Source organism: Oryctolagus cuniculus, chromosome 5 (assembly GCF_964237555.1).
Source record: "Oryctolagus cuniculus chromosome 5, mOryCun1.1, whole genome shotgun sequence".
NCBI classification, from domain to species: Eukaryota; Metazoa; Chordata; class Mammalia; order Lagomorpha; family Leporidae; genus Oryctolagus; species Oryctolagus cuniculus.
The window spans coordinates 115,298,033-115,316,730 of NC_091436.1; the positions used below are offsets into that span (position 1 = coordinate 115,298,033).

General features: G+C 38.4%; 1 protein-coding gene and 1 long non-coding RNA gene across 51 annotated transcripts in view; one reads left to right on the top strand and one right to left on the bottom strand.

Moving 5' to 3' along the window:
- MLIP (muscular LMNA interacting protein) overlaps positions 1-18,698 on the bottom strand; it is a 313,811-nt gene that overhangs the window by 19,264 nt on the left and 275,849 nt on the right. For 32 of the 50 annotated variants that reach the window (XM_070073957.1, XM_070073981.1, XM_070073979.1 and 29 more), the window contains one exon: positions 11,891-12,097. The exons of 8 other annotated variants lie outside the window; for them this stretch is intronic. In XM_070073957.1, coding sequence (XP_069930058.1) covers positions 11,891-12,097 — 207 coding nt within the window. The remainder of the gene's footprint in view (positions 1-11,890; positions 12,098-18,698) is intronic. 10 more of the 50 variants (XM_070073984.1, XM_070073973.1, XM_070073955.1 and 7 more) reach the window with 1 other exon arrangement.
- LOC127493187 (uncharacterized) overlaps positions 10,175-18,698 on the top strand; it is a 78,422-nt gene continuing 69,898 nt past the window's right edge. Inside the window, exon 1 of the long non-coding RNA XR_007923263.2 lies at positions 10,175-16,139. This is a non-coding gene — a long non-coding RNA (uncharacterized lncRNA). The remainder of the gene's footprint in view (positions 16,140-18,698) is intronic.

The following is an 18,698-nucleotide window of genomic DNA, read 5'->3' on the forward strand; positions in this document are numbered from 1 at the left end:
TCTCCATTGGTTTCACCCCCCCAAAATGGGTGCCTACGGCCGGAGGGCCAGGAGCCAGGTGCTTCCTCCTGGTCTCCCCTGTGGGTGCAGGGCCCAAGCACTTGGGCCATCCTCTACTGCCTTCCAGGGCCACAGCAGAGAGCTGGACTGGAAGAGGAGCAACCAGGACAGAATCCGGCGCACCAACTGGGACTAGAACCCATGGTGCCGGCGCCGCAGGTGGCGGATTAGCCAAGTGAGCTGCGGCGCTGGCCTCAATATTTGACTTCTAAGGTTTTAGAAGCAAAGAGTAACCTTCCTCTTCATGGAGCTAAGGAAGTATCTAATATCCAGTGGAAACTAAATAAATATTTCCAACCAAGGAAGGGCTCAACCCCAAAGTCATATCTTTCTTCCCAAAATAGATTTCCATTTGATTCACACAACATTCAGAACGCATGGATTATATAAGGGCAAATGGATATCATTATTTGATAGCTACACTTAAATATCTGAATTGTGCTTTCATTACACATGGGTAAAGTTCAATGAACTCAGCAAACTAAAAGGAGCTGATGTATATATTTGAGTGAAAGTAGTAAAACAATGGACACATTAAGCCAGATAAGCAACATAGGAAAATTTAACCCTGGAGTCTCAAAGTAAGAGACTCCTTGGCTATACAAATACCACGTGGTAAAGAAGGCTTCAGTGGAGTGGAACAAAACGATCACCAGATAAATTAAAGCAATGAGGCAAACAGCTAGGTTGAACTACACGAATTTGGTTAAATTGACGTTTTGTAGATATAGAGCTATTGAATAACGGCAATTTCATGTGGTTTAAGCTAACATGAGGTATGTTAAACTATATGGTAACAGCACTTTTAGGTTAGGCAAGGAAATGTGCTTGAAGAAAAAGGAGATACACAGATTTCAGGCACTCACTTCAAATATAAAATCCTCCATCACGGGTTTCATTAAATTTTAGGGATAGTAATACTCAGTTCACAGCTGCTTTCTTCAACATAACAGTCCCTCAAGCTGAGAAGAAGGCTCTGAGGCATTTGCCCACAGGACAGCTACAGCCAATGATGGACTCAAAAGCAGTTTCAAAGGCTAAGACCTTCGTTTCAGGTGCTTTCTACTCTAGAGCCATCCCCGTGTGAGTTGGGGCATGGCTGGCCTTTACCTAAAATCATGTTTGCTCACCTCTTTCTCCTTTTTAGTTCAGATTTGCTCCCTTCCTTATAGGATGCTTTCGTGAGGCCGGCGCTATGGTATAGTGGGTAATGTCACTGCCTGCAGTGCTGGCATCCCATATGGGTGCTGGTTCAAGTCCAAGCAGCTCCGCTTCTTATCCAGCGCCCTGCACCCACATGGATGACCTGGAGGAAGCTCCTAGCTCCTGGCTTCTGACTGGTGCAGCTCTGGCCGTTGTGTCCAATTGAGGAGTGAACCAGCAGATGGAAGACTCTCTCTCTCTCTCTCTTTCTCTCTCTCTCTCCTCTCTCTGTGTAACTCTGACTTTCAAATAAATAAATAAATCTTTAATAAAAAAGGATGCTTTGTGCAGAGCACTCCCTCAATAAATCACAAATACCAAAATCGTGTCCCAGGCTCTGCTTCCAAGGAAGCTGATCTAAGGGAGAGGGGGCAGGCAGCAGCTGTGTGCTGTGAAATGCAAGGAGCTCATTTTCCCTTAAGGCTTTCATCTGAACAAGGTGCAAACTGATGGCAGTTTATCTTCTCTCTGCTTAAAACACAAAGTTCGTCAATAAATTCCAAGGAACTAGCATGTTATTTTATAGGAGCTTTAAAAATAACCAGTCTCAAAATAGATTTTCCCTCACTAAAAATGCCATCCTGCCTGCTTCCAACCACACATTTCGTTCCAATTATCAAATTCTGATTTTAAAAAATGATTTTATTTAAAAATGCGATGATGAAAAATTCCAGCTAGGTACTATATGTTCAATGCCAGACAACTAATGAGCTCAAGGACAGATGTTTTTGTCACCAAGATTAAGCTAGAGAGAGGAATATGAATAAGAAATTGATTGTTCTCAGTTTCCTGGAAGAAATTTAGAAGTCAACTATTGTGCGATTCAATTGAGTACATTTTAAGAATGATGACTGGCAATTAAATAACCTGAAACATGTCCAGTTTCAAATGCCAGCCTGCCATTAAGGCATCTATTGTGTTGAAATGCTCTTTTTGCCCTCTGGTGGAGAACCTATCTAAGTATGATTAATACTTCATTTTGCAGAACTGCTTCTCTTAGAATACCTGTTCTCTGGCATTCATTTCTTAATGTTAAAAGTACAATTAATTTGCATTTAGCCATATTGAACAGAATGTTCTTCATGAACATATTAAACAAATTCATGCAATTTGAAAACAATTTGGCATCAGCAAATATGCTCATGTTTTGATTTTTTGAAAAATCTGAAAACATTAAAAAGCCATTTGGAGATTGATAAAGTCTTTTTCCTATTGCACCCACCTCAAGCGTTTTCTCTTCTAAAGCATCCTAATAGTTATCAAATTCCCATTACTTCCAAAAATTGTCAGAAAAGTTTTTGAATAGAGCGAGGCAGTTTATCTCTATGATGATCAAAAATAAATTACCTTGGTTTATTCACACAGAAAGATTTCTGACTATATACAGTTTAGAACACAAACAAACATTACTAATGAGGCACTTAGAATGAGCTTTTTTCCTCAAAAACTCAGGATGACTTTTTCTCAGTAATTGTGGCTGCCTCTGTACATTTTTGTCAGATATTAGGTGTGTACTGATTCCCTCAGCTACAAACCTTTGGAACCGTGACTGCCAAGAGAATATTGGAGCCTGGAGATAAAATGTGGAAAGAATTAAGGGGCTCAGGATAGACCTGGGTTTTGACAATAACACATGCTGTGACTTTGGGCATATCACTTTTCATCTTCAGACTTCTGTTTTCTTATCTGTGGACAGAAGAAAGCCTCAGCAGTGAATCTCAGTTCTAGGTTATCCAAGGGCACTTCTAAAAGTTGATAGCAAAAAAATGGAATTAAAAAGAAAATTTATTTTGGTGAAAAAGTCTTAAAAATCAATGCATAGATTTTCATAAAACATATTTTCAATCGATTTTTTGTGGTCAAGGTCATGATACTGCTTCAATGATAGATTTTGGAAGGGAGTCTCTTCAGAAAACTTAATCAAGCACCAGCTTCTCGGCTATTTTATAGACTCTTGTACTAATCATACTTTCTGAGCCTCCAATCTTTTCCCATATAAAAGAAAGGGGATAAAACCTACTTTATAATTGTTTTGAGATTTAAATAAGATGCTATCTGCCCAGGAATATGAGAGTTGCATAGTGATCTGATTTCTTGGTAATTTACCCTACAGTTTGTTACTGTTCTAGTTGCTTCTCCAATCTCTGGCCTGCCTTAATTTGCTCAAGTTGGCCTTGTTCCTTTTCCTCTCTGCCTTGAAATCCTCCTATGTTGTTCCCTGTAACTGGACTATCCAGCACACCCTCCACTTTCACTTTTCAGATCTCTGATCAAACCTTGTTTCCTCAATAGGTCTTCTCTGATTCAGCAAAGCAGACTAGGGCCTCTCTCAATGTACACACAGCTGCCTGAATGTCTTCTGTATGGCGGCTGTCACAATTATCACTCAGCAATGCATTTTTGGTTCATTTCTGTTTTTCCTAAGTAGAAAATAAGTACCTGGCAAAGACACTTGGTGTCTGTCTGCTTGCCTTCCAGCACATGGCCAGCACACAGTGCTCTCACCTAACAGGGACTCAATCAATCACTGTGAAATGGATAAACAATTGTGCTTGGCTAACTTCCAGACTCCAGGATTCCTATAATTCATGTTGGAATAAAAAGGTTGAAAAGTCTGCACTCCTTGTTTTTGGTAAGGAATTAGGCTATGATTTAGACAAGGTTTTTGCAATCTTGAACCAAATTACTTGGTGTTCCTGTTCTCTTTTTGACAGTATGTGCAACTTTAAACCTCCAAGTGGTATTGCTTTATTTGTAAAGTATACTTAGAAAAGATTTTCCACATACTTAGAGCTAAATATTTATAACTTATATTAGAGAAACTAAATTATTTCAAAGTCCCCTCAGTCTTTGAACCAGTAGGTGAATGTTGGAATTTACATTTTCCCTTCTCAAATCATAATCGGCTTTAACTTTTGTTGATTTATCTTTATTAAAACCTCAAGAGAAAAATCCTTTCAGAATAGCTACTCAAAAATTTAACTCATGCTGATAAATTTGTCTATAACATCAGTGTTTTAATTTGTTTAATAGATTGCCTTAGATACACAGAGTCAATTCTCTTAGTAGCAATGCAATGATATCAATTAAGATGATCTCAAAATTGCTAACAATATAAATGTTACAAATGTAATCCATTTAAAAAAATAAGTAGGAGAAAAATGGAGAAAACCACAGTAGATGAAGAATGTCAACATCTACAAGGTGAGATATCCAGGGACTTTAAAGAATGTTCATAACCTAGGAAGCAGGCTAAAGGTAGTTTGCATGGACATGAAGACTTCCTTCCATTCTGCTGTCCTGCTTCCCACACATCACTCCATAGCAACAAGAAACCTCATCAGAGCTCCAGGGGAGGTGTGCCAACCTCTAATTCTCCATGAGGTGAAAACAAAAGGAGCTAGCTGGCTTTTTTTTAACTCTTCAATTCCCTAAACTGTATATTTCTCATTCATGGCACATTTTGCTACATGGGTTCCTTCCCTATTCTAATAGATGACTCACTCTTCGCTTATTATAAGTGAAGTTGTGCTTTCCAGACAGAAATAATAAATTTGACTCTCTCTCACTTTTTCTTCACAAATGTTTCCTCTGTATTCTTAAACTATAATCTAAAGAGCAGTTGCTTAGAAAAAAGGTTAATGAAAAATGATCAGAAAATATTCTGTTGCCATATCATGCAGGTAAAATATATTTCAAGCAAAATACTTCCTCTTTCTTAAGAAAAACAAAATTCTATTTTAAAGGATTGTCATAACTTAAAATCTTTTGATGTAAAAGACACTTTGGGGCTGGCACTATGGTGTAGCAGGTAAAGATGCCGCCTGCAGTGCTGGCATCCCATATGGGTGCCAGTTTGAGTCCTAGCTGTTACACTTCTGATCCAGCTCTCTGCTATAGCCCAAGTCCTTGGGCCCCTGCACCCACCTGGGAGACCCAGAAAAAGGTCCTGGCTCCTGGCTTCGGATTGGCCCAGCTGGCCATTGGGGCCATCTGGGGAGTGAACCAGAGGATAGAAGACCTCTCTAACTCTGTCTCTACCTCTCTCTGTAACTCTAACTTTCAAATAAATAAATAAATAAATAATTTCAAAAAGAAAAAGACTTTAATTTCTTAAAAAGTAAATCATATATGGTGTTAGATGTTGTTTTTTGCTTTTAGTTTTTCTGTAAGAGAAATTTTCCTATAATCAATTAGGTAGTGCACTGGCAAAAAAAAAAATGTTCTTTCTGATTCAATCAGCTCACAAATACAGGATGTATAAACTCTTGGCCCAATTGTAAATGTTAAAGGGGCATAAGTATAATTTTGATTAAGAAATCTACTCAACACTTTACAACTTACTCAAAAAAAAAAACCTAGTCAATAGTTACGCTTATTTTACTTACTGGGGGTTTATCAGGTGAAAAAAATCAATTATATTTTAGCATGTATGAGCATGTAAATATAAATGGTTTGACTTTTGAAATTACTGCTGACTTCTTGCTGATTAGAGAAGTTAAAAAGCAATGTGGGGGGTAGCTGCTGTCAAAGGGGAAGCATAAAACCTTCTGTGAGGCAAAAACTGTGAGGTCACCCAGCTGGTGGTAGCTCTGAGTTTAGAAGTTTTATGTGGACCATGGGAATTTGCATTTTTCTAAAGCTCCTGGGTAATTCTGAGGCAATCAGCACAGTTGGGGTCTTAGAGCTCAAGGTGTGAACCAAACCCAGTGCTTTTCTATTAGAGCAGAGGAGGCAGAAACCCAGTGTTTCCTACAGGAAAACAGTGAAGTGTGTTGTACAATAACATGTATGTAATTCAAATTACACGCGCACACAAATTGACAGTGAAACTTCGGAGAGAAGAAGCACAAACGAAAACTATGCACACAAAGCACTTTAGAATAGTTCCCAGAGGCAGAAAGGAAAGGAGCTGGAGCTAGGAACCAAACTCAAGCATATGGTACGTGGTATCTTAACCCCTACGCCAAATGCCTGCTCCCAAAAGCTATAATTCCTTCAAGAAAAAAAGCAAAATACCCACTAGACTACATGTTTTAAAATGCCCTCGACTGAACCTGACCTATGCTCATCTGCATAGGAATACACATTTCCTTTATACCTGAGAATTTATGATCTTGCCATGACCTCTAGTGAGACTAACAACAGCCTAGGAGTCTGCAAGTGGGAGTGGCAGCCATCAGAGCCGTGAAGAGCTCAGGGCAGGAGGGAGAGACATGGTGGATAAATAACCCTCTGCCACCTTGGGGTGAAAGCAATATAGAAGGGGATTTTCAAGAGGCTGCTCCAGAAATAAGCTCTCAAAAAGTATTCAAATTAGAAATGTTAGGGAAAGCTAGAACTGGCCCTTGCATAAAAAATATATGGTAGAATTTCATAGCAGTGGAACAAATGAAAAGGGATATGAGGATGTGAAGAAATGACAGACTTAATTCTCTATCCCACAGGACAGAAGTAGACTCTGAATAAGATGGTGTATGGTTACAAACAAGGCACAAATAACATGTACCTTTTTTTTTTGACAGACAGTGAGAGAGAGAGAGACAGAGAGAGGTCTTTCTTCCGTTGGTTCACCCCCCAAATGGCCGCCACTGCCAGAGCAATCACAGCAAGTATGGATTTGCAGTTAAAAATAAATTGTCGTGAGCCGGCGCCGTGGCTCAATAGGCTAATCCTCCACCTTGCGGCGCCGGCACACCGGGTTCTAGTCCCGGTTGGGGCGCCGGATTCTGTCCCGGTTGCCCCTCTTCCAGGCCAGCTCTCTGCTATGGCCAGGGAGTGCAGTGGAGGATGGCCCAGGTGCTTGGGCCCTGCACCCCATCGGAGACCAGGAAAAGCACCTGGATCCTGGCTCCTGCCATCGGATCAGCGCGGTGCGCCGGCTGCAGCGGCGGCCATTGGAGGGTGATCCAACGGCAAAGGAAGACCTTTCTCTCTCTGTCTCTCTCTCTCACTGTCCACTCTGCCTGTCAAAAAAAAAAATAATAATAAAATTAAAAAAAAATAAAAAAATAAATTGTCGTGAGTAGGCAAACTGACAAATGTGGACTCCTGGAGTTTCTTATGGTGAAGTTGAGGGGTGTAAAGGAGGAGCAGAAAAGGAAATGAGGTAATCCAAGGTGAGGATTCTGAGACAGCCTCAAAGAGTTTACCTACTCCCAGTATGCAGGTTAACAATATTCACTGTGGTTGGCACTGTGGTACAGTGGGGTAAACCTCTGCCTATGATGCCACGTGGGTGTTGGTTTGTGTCCTGGCTCTCCACTTCCCATCCAGCTCCCTGCAGAGGACACTGCAGAGGATGTTAGAGCCCACATACATCAGAAGAAGACCAGATGTCTTCTTCCTCCACATCCTCACCCTATCTATGCTCCCATGCCATCTGCAAATTGGATGCAGCTGGCAACAAAAGAGAAATCCTCAGTTAACTGAAATTATTTTAAATGTGCTAAATCCATACATTGACTCAGATCTGGTTTTCTGATCAAAATAGAACCAATCATAATTATTCAAGCATCTGGGGCTCATAGTAAATAAGCTGGGTCATTTTAGGACTGGTTCATCATTAACATATATTTGTCTTACACCAACAAGGTAGAAAATGCCATATGAATCATGTAATAACCTAGACAAACACCAAGCCAAGCACAATGGATAGATACATACACAATAACTTACACATAAGATGTCTTGGCACTGGCGAAGATTATAGAAATTGAAAAGAGGGGAAAAAGATTATTTTCGATGTTGATTCATGGAGAAACTTCATAGAAGAAGAAGAAAACTTGACTTGATCTTAAAGTGTGAGGATAGTTTGTGTTAACAAGGAGTAAGTAAAACAAGAGAGAATATTTTGTATGGGAAAATGCATGCATAACTGGAAGAATAAGGAATTACCAGGGCATGTCCAGAGGAAAATAAGTAGAAAAGTTTAAGTAAAGTAAAATAATAATAGTGAACAGTATGAGATAACAAAATAGTAATTGCAAAAGAAGAATTCATTCAACTTGGCAAATATCTAGCTGTAAGGACAAAGCTGAAAAAGCATGAAACATGATAAATGAATTCAGTTTTGACTTTAGGGACTGAGAATGATGATATTAATGACAGCAGTAGGGAAGCTATTGCTGTACTAGTTTGAGGCAAAATGAATAGTGAGTTGACAACATGACAACCTAGGGAAAATGATAAGCAAGCCATACTGAATCTCATTGAGAAACAAAATTGGAAATGTGGCTTTGAGACATCAGTACTAAGATAATCATTTGAAGATTGCAAGTAGATACATATCTGAAGTGGGGCAATTAGAAAGAGGAGTAGAGAAGCAATAACTGTCCACAAAGAAATCAATGAAAGATTAGTTCCGGAGTTGGAATGCACATAAAATCCCAAAGCAGAGTGAGGACAGAAATTTGAGACAGAATGACCAACTGTGTCAATTGATACAGAGCTATAAAAGAGATGGAGGATTGGGGAAATTCGACTGAATTGCTGACAAGCAGTTTATCCTTGACAGAGCAATTTCATAGAGTGGTTAGGATAAAAAAGGGCTTTTTAAAGGGGTTAAAGAGTGAGTTTATTGAAAGGGAATGGAACCATTGGCTACTGACCACTGTGAAAGAAAGAAAATTTTGAAATTGCTATTTTTAGCGATTTTAGGCAGCAGCATCAAAGAAAATGATGGTAAAGTGATCATTTTACATTTCCTTAAAAGATTTATTTATTTAATTATTTGAAAGGCAGAGTTACAAAGACAGAGAGATAGAGAGAGATTTTCCATCCAATGGTTCACTCTCCAAATGGCTACCATGGCCAGAGCAGGGCAGATCTGAAGCCAAGAGCCAGGATCCTCTTCTAGGTCTCCCACTGGGTGCAGCAGCCCAAATACTTGGACCAGCTTTGGCTGCTTTTCCAGATAAACTAGAAGGGAGCTGGATTGGAAGCAGAGCAGCTGGGACTCAAACCAGTACACATATGGGATGCCAGCAAAACAAACAGTGGGATTTACCCACTACACCCAGTGCAGCACAGGCCCCCATTTTAATTGATTTTTAGGATCCTGCAGATGAAGGGGAGGTATCCAATTTAGAAAGATTTAATGAAGACTCAAGAGAATGATAGGAATGATAACACCCAAAGGTTTAGAAATATTAAAACCTAATCTTTATATGGTTCTTATTATTTTTCAGTCACTTTTCTAAATGCTTTACTCTTTTTTAACTTATGTTTAATAAATATAAATTTCCTTTTTTTTCATTTGTAGACACTGGCATTTATTGCAAAATCAATTCCTTTACGTTGCATTTCTATAATTATTTTATTTTTTATTTAAATATATATAATAAATGTTGCATCATTATAAAAACTAAGAGTACAACTTTTGAATTATAGCGGCTTTTTCCCCCCATAAACTCCCTCCCACCCACAACCATCCCATCTCCCACTCCCTCTCCCATCCCATTCACATCAAGATTCATTTTCAATTTTTTATATACAGAAGATCAATTTAGTATATACTAAGTAAAGATTTCAATAGTTTGCACCCACACAGAAACACAAAGTATAAAGTACTATTTGAGTACTAGTTATACCATTAATTCACATAGTACATCACATTAAGGACAGAGATCCTACATGGGGAGTAAGTGCACAATGACTCCTGTTGTTGATTTAACAATTGACACTCTTATTTATGACGTCAGTAATCACCCAAGGCTCTTGTCATGAGTTGCCAAGGCTATGGAAGCCTTTTGAGTTCGCAACTCTGATCTTATTTAGACAAGGCCATAGTCAAAGTTGAAGTTCTCTCCTCCCTTCAGAGAAAGGTACCTCTTTCTTTGATGGCCCATTCTTTCCACTGGGATCTCACTCACAGAGATCTTTCATTTAGGTAATTATTATTATTATTATTATTATTTTTTTTTTTTTGCCACAGTGCCTTGGCTTTCCATGCCTGAAATGGGCTTTTAATCCGGATCCGAATGCCTTAAGGCTGATTCTGAGGCCATAGTGCTGTTTAGGACATCTGCCATTCTATGAGTCTGCTGTGTATCCTGCTTCCCATGTTGGGTTGATCTCTCCTTTTTAAATGCTTTACTCTGACTACTACATCTTATTCTGTCACTAGTCTGGTAAGGTGATACTATTATCATTCCCATTTTAAAGATGAATAAACATAGGCATGCAGAGGCTAAATGATTTGTCCAATATCTGGGTCAAGAAGTGAACCTAGAGTCACCAGAGGCATCATACTATCATCACTGTTTAAGGATTAAAGAAGAAATAAGAGAAATTACTACCTTCCTGAAAAAGAAAAAAAAAGTGAATATACTGCTTTATACTGAGACGAAAAGGAAAGTGCTCAAACATCATCATACAGTATGATGTGACACTATATGTAGAGTTCTACAAAGCTTAAAGGAAGAAAAGGGGTGAGAAATTGGAATGAAAAATTAGGATATGAGGAGTTGGGTGAAGATTTAGAAGAATGCATTGCAGTTTCAACAGAACAATACAAAGTTTTAAACACCTTCTATAGCTCCAGTTGATGAAGGATCCTAAAATTGACAAGTTAAGCAAGTTCAGCTTGGTTCTTCGGGTGGGGCTGGGATTTGAGTTTGAACAGCCCATGTGTAGAGCTGTAATATCAGAATAGATGTAAGGTTGAGAAAAGCATTAAGATATTGGAAGAAGCTGATTTAGATGAAAGACTACGTTTAAATGCTCAAGGAATTTTCCTCAACTATACCCTAGAAGATGGTTTTCACTGATTTCAAGTACAGAGATATACTTATCTAATTTAATTAGATACAAATAATTTGCAAAGTAAAAGCTTTTAAATATTTTTAAATTTTATAGAAATACTTGTTTGGAGGCTGAACTTGACCAGGAAATTCTTTTAGAAAATTTTCAGGATCTGAAGGTCAGGACTAATCAGGATATCCTATGGCAATGGTCGGAAGAGCAAAGGGCACTTATACATAAACGACATGTTGTTTCAACAGCTTGTTTTTTTTAATGCACCATACAAGATTACATTCCAAAGCCAACTATAAATATCATTTTACTTGTATTGTTCCATACACACACACACACACACACATACACGTTTGAAACACAGGTTTTGAATTCTTCATTTCTTTTACATATCCTTTGGTATACACTATGAAGCAGCAAGGTAAATTTTAAAATAAAAGGTTAATGTAAGATTGTAGGAACCTGCAGTAAATTCTAAATGCTCCTTTGCCCATTTAATAATTTTAAGTGCCTCTTCATCAATGCACTATAATTTGAAGAAGCTTTTTAAGAACATGGAACTGAGACTAGAACATAAACTAATAGTGGCATATTATAAGATTTCAGAAAATTTCTTGGAATTTTCACATTAGAGTCAGAATATGAAACAATGAAGAGCACAAATTGGGCAATGACTTTGAAAGGAAAGACATTTTTCTTACTTCCCAAGGTCAATAATGATCTCCTTGTAAAGTAATATTCTTTAGTATGCATATTTAATATTCTTAATACATTTAAAAATTAAATATTTAAGTATCTGCAATATATGTAATCCTCCACATTTAGTTTTAAGTTAAGCATTGTAAAGCTTCAAAGCACAGGAAATTCTCACCTTGTTATATGTGCTGTGACTAAGGAGGGTGGGAGAATTCCTCTGCTCATCAGTCAAGGAGAAGGAGGACACATGACTGAAGGGTCCGGGGGTAAGACACTCAGCATGGGGAAGGTTCTGTGAATGCAGCAGAGACTTAGCAGGAGGATAGAGTTTAGTCTGATACAAAGGATGGAGGGAGACAGGCTTGTGAGGGACTGTCACACCCTGGGAAGGAGAAAGGCATAAAGAGTACATTAGTGCACACAAGTCAGGCACACTTGGATTTAGATCTAGTGTAGACATAAGTCAGAATGAATAGCTAGTAATAAGAGCCTGTCCTAGGGAGGAGGTGGGACACCTGCTTTCATAGAGTATCTTTTGCTCTTTCAATAATCTCTCTAGGTGCCCCATTTGCTCTCTTGCATAATAAAGCAAGAATTTGCAGAATGTCTCCTGAAGTATTTTTTTGAGAAAATTATTTGAAGAGTAAATTTTTTTCAAAAAAATTGTTGAAAGTAGTGAGGAGAAATGTATAAGGAAGGAGAGAGCCCATCCAATGAGGGGTGGCTGGGGTTAGACAAAGCATCACAGAAAAGGTGGGAAACAGTGGATATTTTTTAAAAATTTATTTATTTATTTGAGACGTAGACTTATAGACACAGAGAGGGAGAGAGAGAGAGAAGAAGGTCTTCCATCCACGAGTTCACTCTCCAAATAGCTGGAGCTGAGCAGATCTGTAGCCAGGAGCCAAGAGTTTCTTTTCGGGTCTCCCATGCAAGTGCAGGGGTCCAAGGACTTGGGCCATATTCCATTGCCTTCCCAGGCCATCAGCAGGGAGCTGGGTGGGAAGTGGAGCAGCCAGACATGAACCAGTGCCTATATGGGATGCTGGCACCGCAGGCAGAGGCTTAGCTTACTACGCCACAGCACCAGCCCCAGCAGTGGATATTAATTTAAAGATGCTTGTGATTTGGTATGCAGGGAACCAGGGAAGAAAGTGGAATGCACTCCAGAAGATATAGACACACAAGAAGAGGGGCAGAAAAACTAGTTTCAGCTGGTGGCATAAAAAATTACGGAGATAAGTTAGCATAGATAAGGGAGCCGGGAGAGATCAATCTAGAGAAAAGTGAATGGGATTGTCCTGCAGCAATTAGATGAATTCAGTGCTATAAGGGACTGTAAAGAGGTCTTAAGTAAGAGGGTCATTAACATGGAAAGCAGATGGAGATGCTGAGGAAGTAGGAACTACTAAAGGAAGCCATATGGGGCAGGTACCGTGGCATGGTGGCCTGGGCCTTGCCTGAGGCTTCAGAACCCCTTATAGGTTCTGGTTCATAACCCGGCTGCTCCTCTTCCAATCTGGCTCTCTGCTGTGGCCTGGGAGAGCAGTGGAGGATGGCCCACATGTTTGGGCCCCGGCACCTGTGTGGGGGGACCCAGTGGAGGCCCCTGGCTCCTGGCTTTGGTAGGCCCAGCTATGGCCATTGCGGCCAATTAGGGAGTGGGCCAGCAGATGGAGGACCTTTCTCTGTCTCTTCCTCTCTGTCTGTGACTCTGCCTCTCAGATAAATAAATGAAATCTTTAAAAAATATAAAATAAAGAGGCCATACATTTTGAGAATGGAGTAAGAAAATTGAAGAGTGAGATTTCTTGAGGCTACACCAAAAAGCTGCAAAACAGCCATCCCTCTAAGTATAGATCTAAAAATAGTTATGTTTTCAGCAATCTATAAGCATAGATTATATTTCTAAAATTGAGAAAGTAAGTTGAGGGGCCAGCATTATGGCACAGAGTAATGCAGCGAATGATGGTCTAAGTACTCGGGCCCCTACCATGTATGTGGGGATCAGCATGGAGTTCCTGCCTCCTGGCTTCCATTTGGCCCTCACTTGGCTATTGCAACCATTTGGGGAAGTGAACTAGGTAATAAAACATCTCTTTCTCTCTCTCTTTATTACTCTGACTTGCAAATAAATAAATCTTTAAAACAAAAAGAAAAGAAATTGAAAGTGATGACCCTACAGTAAAAGCTCTCAGAATATGAACTCTATGACATGAAACCTGCTTAATTCACCTTTGTGGTCACTAAGGCAAGTGTGATATGGAATACAGTGTGTGCTTAATGCAGGTCTGTTTGACTTTTCAAAAGTATGCAATAGTTTTCTGAGTTCAATAATGTCTTCTATTATTTTTTGCTGATTCAGCAATGAATAAATGTATTTGGCTTTGTGTAAAATGGAAATTTAATATAAAATGATGCAAACTGCCTCAAATGACATCCAGCTAATCGACGAATTCAGCTGCTAAAACTGTAATTAATATTTTATGTAAGTTAAACTCAGATCACCAGATCCATATTTTAAGTCATCAATTGACTTTCTAAAATTTACACTGAATGTGTTTGTTGTATCCAAAAAGTCTCATTTTATATATTTTTAAGCAATGATTTCCAAGCTTGCTTGGAAAAGATGTGGCAGGTAAAAATTATAATTCTACGGTTTTATGTTTGCAAGATTAGGAGTTTCACTTGTCTGTACTTTGACTAAGCTTTTGTCATTTTTACTGTGTTCTTGTTTGATCTGCAAATGTTTCTATTACATATAGGGCAAATAGAAATATATTCTTATTTAACACCTATTGCAAGTATACATTTATTTACATTTACTATGAGAAGATAACATCCTCTATGCAATATTCTGTATCTTTTTTATTTAACAAAAATTGTGGAACATTCCTCTATCTGTATGTGAATACTATTGATGTTCAAACAAGACACATCCATCTGATTATAATTATCATGCTGTTCATTCTCTTGGAAGTGCTAGATGTATCACTTAACATATCAAGTCACTTAACAGAGTAATAAGTTTATCTCCTCTTTGCCAGGTGTAGTTTTTGCTTCTTTTTTGTCACATTTCATCAGCAAATAACTGACATTGTGAAACAATAGTTATGTTAGTGGGCACCCTAAATGGGGCACATGTAGTATTTGTCCATTAAAGATGGTGATTGATGAGATTGAGAAATAAAATTAAAATGTATTTAAATCCCATATTTTATTTTAGCAACAGTTACTTTTATTAATTAGTATGTAATGTGATTAGCATGAAAACAGAATTAAGAGTACAAGACTAACTGTAAGAAGAGGACAGCATTGTTATTGATACCTGAAGGTGCTTAGATAAAGGCAGCCTGGACAATCTCTGGTTTATATTCAGACCTTTTTTTTTTTTTCTCACAAAGTTCAAGAACCCATTCTCAACATACACTCTTGTAGTGACCCTGGCCCACAGGAAGCAAGGTTTTGCCACAAGTGGGATCTGGTGAAGTCAAGTTCTCTACATTTAGGAGGGAAATAGTTGGAGAAGGTGGGCAACTCTGCATTTTACGCTTACTACGCTCATGTGCTCAGTCTCCCACACTCAGGACTGAGAACAAACCTGAAGATTCTGTAGGATGAGGTGGTGTATACAGGTTATTCCAGCAGCTGGGCAAGGAGGGAGAGCAGAATTTTGTCAGCACTTGGACAGGATGGGGAGAGCCATGAACCCTGGCCAGGCTCACTTGAGTCCCTTCCAGCTGCGGCAGAGCACACACAGGAAAGGCTGCTCGGGGGCCACGTGCTCAGCGTGGATGCCACGGGGAGCATGTGCTCGCTCTGTGCTGCAGTCTCCTGTGCTTCTTACAAGGTACTGCCCTACAGGGCACTTGCCCAGTACCCTGGAAATTTTCTCTACCTCTTGTGTTCAATTTCCTGTGTCCAGAACCCTATGTCACTTTTCCTTGGATTCCTCTCATATTTACTAGGCCCTAAAGGAGCTTCTTGGGAAAACAGAGTATTAAAAGCAAACTTTTGACAATTTGTTGAGAAATCACTGTGTTCTATTATTACATTAAAATGTTCAGATGTTAAGTTGGAAAATAATCGCTTTCAGAATTTTGAAAATATTTTTACGCAGACTTCTACTGTGCAGTGTGGTTGAGAAACCTAACAGTTCATTCTGATCATTTGTATAGGACACTGATACTTTGCCTGCTGTCGCTCTTTCTCTCTCTCTCTGCAAGAACACAAGGTATTTTTGTTTCTAGTAATCTGAAAACTCCCCCAAAATGTGCCTTGAGATGAGTATGTGTTCATCCACTATGGGAGGAACTTGGTGATGCCCTTGAAATTGTGAAATTTGCCTGTTGTTTTGGAAAATGCTCTGAAATTGTTTCCTTTCCCATTTTCTGTCTTCTCTTTCTGGATGCTGAGCAATCGAGGTAATCCTTTAATTTTCATCTTTTTGCCTTTTTTCAACAGCTTGAGAAGTTTATTTATCTTCCAACAACAGTGATGCAGGAAAGAGTATTCCCAGGACACAAGACTCTCTCAGTGCCCAAGGCAAACTGGCATGGGGGTTTGCCCACCTCCTACTTTTATAGTGTATCCTTCATTTCTGTTATATGTTTAACCCAACAGCTTCCGCTTATCTCTTAATTTTTTTTAGTATTTTGTTTTGATTTTATAATGACACTGTCTTATCTTAACTCTGAAAGTATTAACTTTACAGAGCTTATTTATCCCTAGAAATTTTCTGTTTTATTTCTTGTTTAGTTGGCTTTCGGTTTTGTTTTGTGTTTGCATTAAAATTCCTTCTTGGGGGCATTCCTCAAATTTCAGGATATCCGTGATTGTCTGCTAGCATTTTAGAGTTAGGAATTAAGAGTGCTTTGGAAGCTGAGAACATGGATTGAGATATTTGAGGTTCATTGTTCAGAACTGCTCCATCTCAATAAGGGGAGGACGCTGAGCTGGTCAGATTTCTCAGTGAAGACTTTCCAAATCTCCCTGCTAAGATGCCAGAGTTCAAGCAACCAGTATTCTGAGATGTGAAAAGGGGAAAAACCAGGACTTGTCAGCATGAGCCTCTCATAGCACCACACAGTTTCCTTGTTTCCAGTACAGATTCACTGCTCTCAATTATGTCCTGTCTGGAATGGGAGAAAGAGTCACTGAGAAACACGGGATTGAGCATAGCTTCTTCTTAAATAGCTTTTACTCCATCTTTCTTATTGTAGCTACTATTCCTTTATCCTCTTTTCAAAGATATCAGGCACTTCCAAATCCTAAAACTTTTGAGAACTCTTAATGCTAAAGTGGAATCTGTGTTTGGCTTTCTCCATGACTGGCTTAGGATTTAGTTTTCTTGTGTATGCTAAGTCAGTTTTCTCTCATGTCTCCTCTTTTTTTCTCTTAGTTTTGGGTTTCACTTTAAAAACATATCTTTATTGTAATTTTAAGGAAATATTGGGAGGGGGCAAATTTGGAGACGTTTTTGAATACACCACTCTCCATGGCAAGTCCTTATGAGATTTGTTTTAATTGTCTAACAAAAAATGGCACTTACAGTCTAGGGAAATAATAACATCATTCTCTCCTTGCATTATTAAAATAAATCCCACTTGGTTTGGATGTGGCATTCTTAAATGTGCTACTGGATTTAGTTTTCTACTAAATTAAGGCATTTGCATTGATATTCATAACTGAGATTGGAGTGAAGTTTTCTTTTTGTGCTACATTTTTTGGATTTTGATATATACTTGAAAATAAAATGGTTTGAAAGATATCCTTGTCTACAACTGTCTGCCATTAGAATTATTTGTTCTTAAAACATTGAAATAATTCTCCTATTAATGTACCTGTGACCTGGAATTTCTTGAGGGATTCTCTTCATCATTTTTTTCCCAATTTTTCTTTTGCTAATTGGCTTGCTGGAGTTTTCTCTATATTTTGTATTTTTCTAAGAAATATTTCTTGGAAAACCATGAATTATTCATTTCACTAGAAATTTCAAATTCCCTTGCAAAAGGTTGAGAAAAGAGTGTCATGTTTTTACTTATTATCATTAGTTATTTCCATGCTACTTTCTGCATTCTGTATTCTCCCTTTACTGATGCTAGTTAAGAGTTTATGTACTTTATTTTCCAGAGAACATATTTCATATTTATGACTTTTTCAGTTTTTCTGATTTATGGTTGTCTTTATTCAATCCTTGTTAATGCATTTCTTTTTTTTTCTTTTTTCACATGCAAAGGATAAAGGATTTTCTCTCTAAACAATGTTCCCTCTAAACTTTTCTGATTTGTTTCTTAGTCTTAAATTTTCCAACTTGAATATTTAATTGATTTGCCTTATTCTCTTTCTTAATTAATCACTGATCATGCAGTTATACAAATTTATTTCATGGATTACTTAAATTATTTACTATAAATTCCAATAGATAATAAATTTAAAAAATTCCCATTTTTTCATATAGAATTTTTTTTCAAGCTGGACCTCTTTTTTACTACTTTAATGTAATGCATGTCACTATTTAACATATGGTTTTAATTACTACCAGGTAATATGTGATCATCATAGAAAAAAAAATCACAAAATATAAACAAACCAAAATGACAATGTTTAGAACACTCTCAATCCTATGAACTCTAAGAGACTCTTCCAAACAAAATTTCTGTTTGGAAGAAGAGGGAGCATTCCTGATTTCAAAATATATTACAAATATATTACAGTAATGCAAATAGTATGGTACCAGCATAAACAGAGATATAGACGAATGGAACAGGACATAGAGCCTCCAAAGAAATCCAAGAGTCTGGCATTGTAGTGCCAGTTAGGCCACCATCTGCGACACCAGCCTCCCATATGAGCACCAGTTCAATACCAGGCTGCTCCACTTCCCCTCCAGCTCACTGTAAATGCACCTGAGCAAGCACTGGCAGATGGCCCAAATACTTAGGCCTCTGCTACCTATGTCGGAGACCCACATAGGGTTCCAG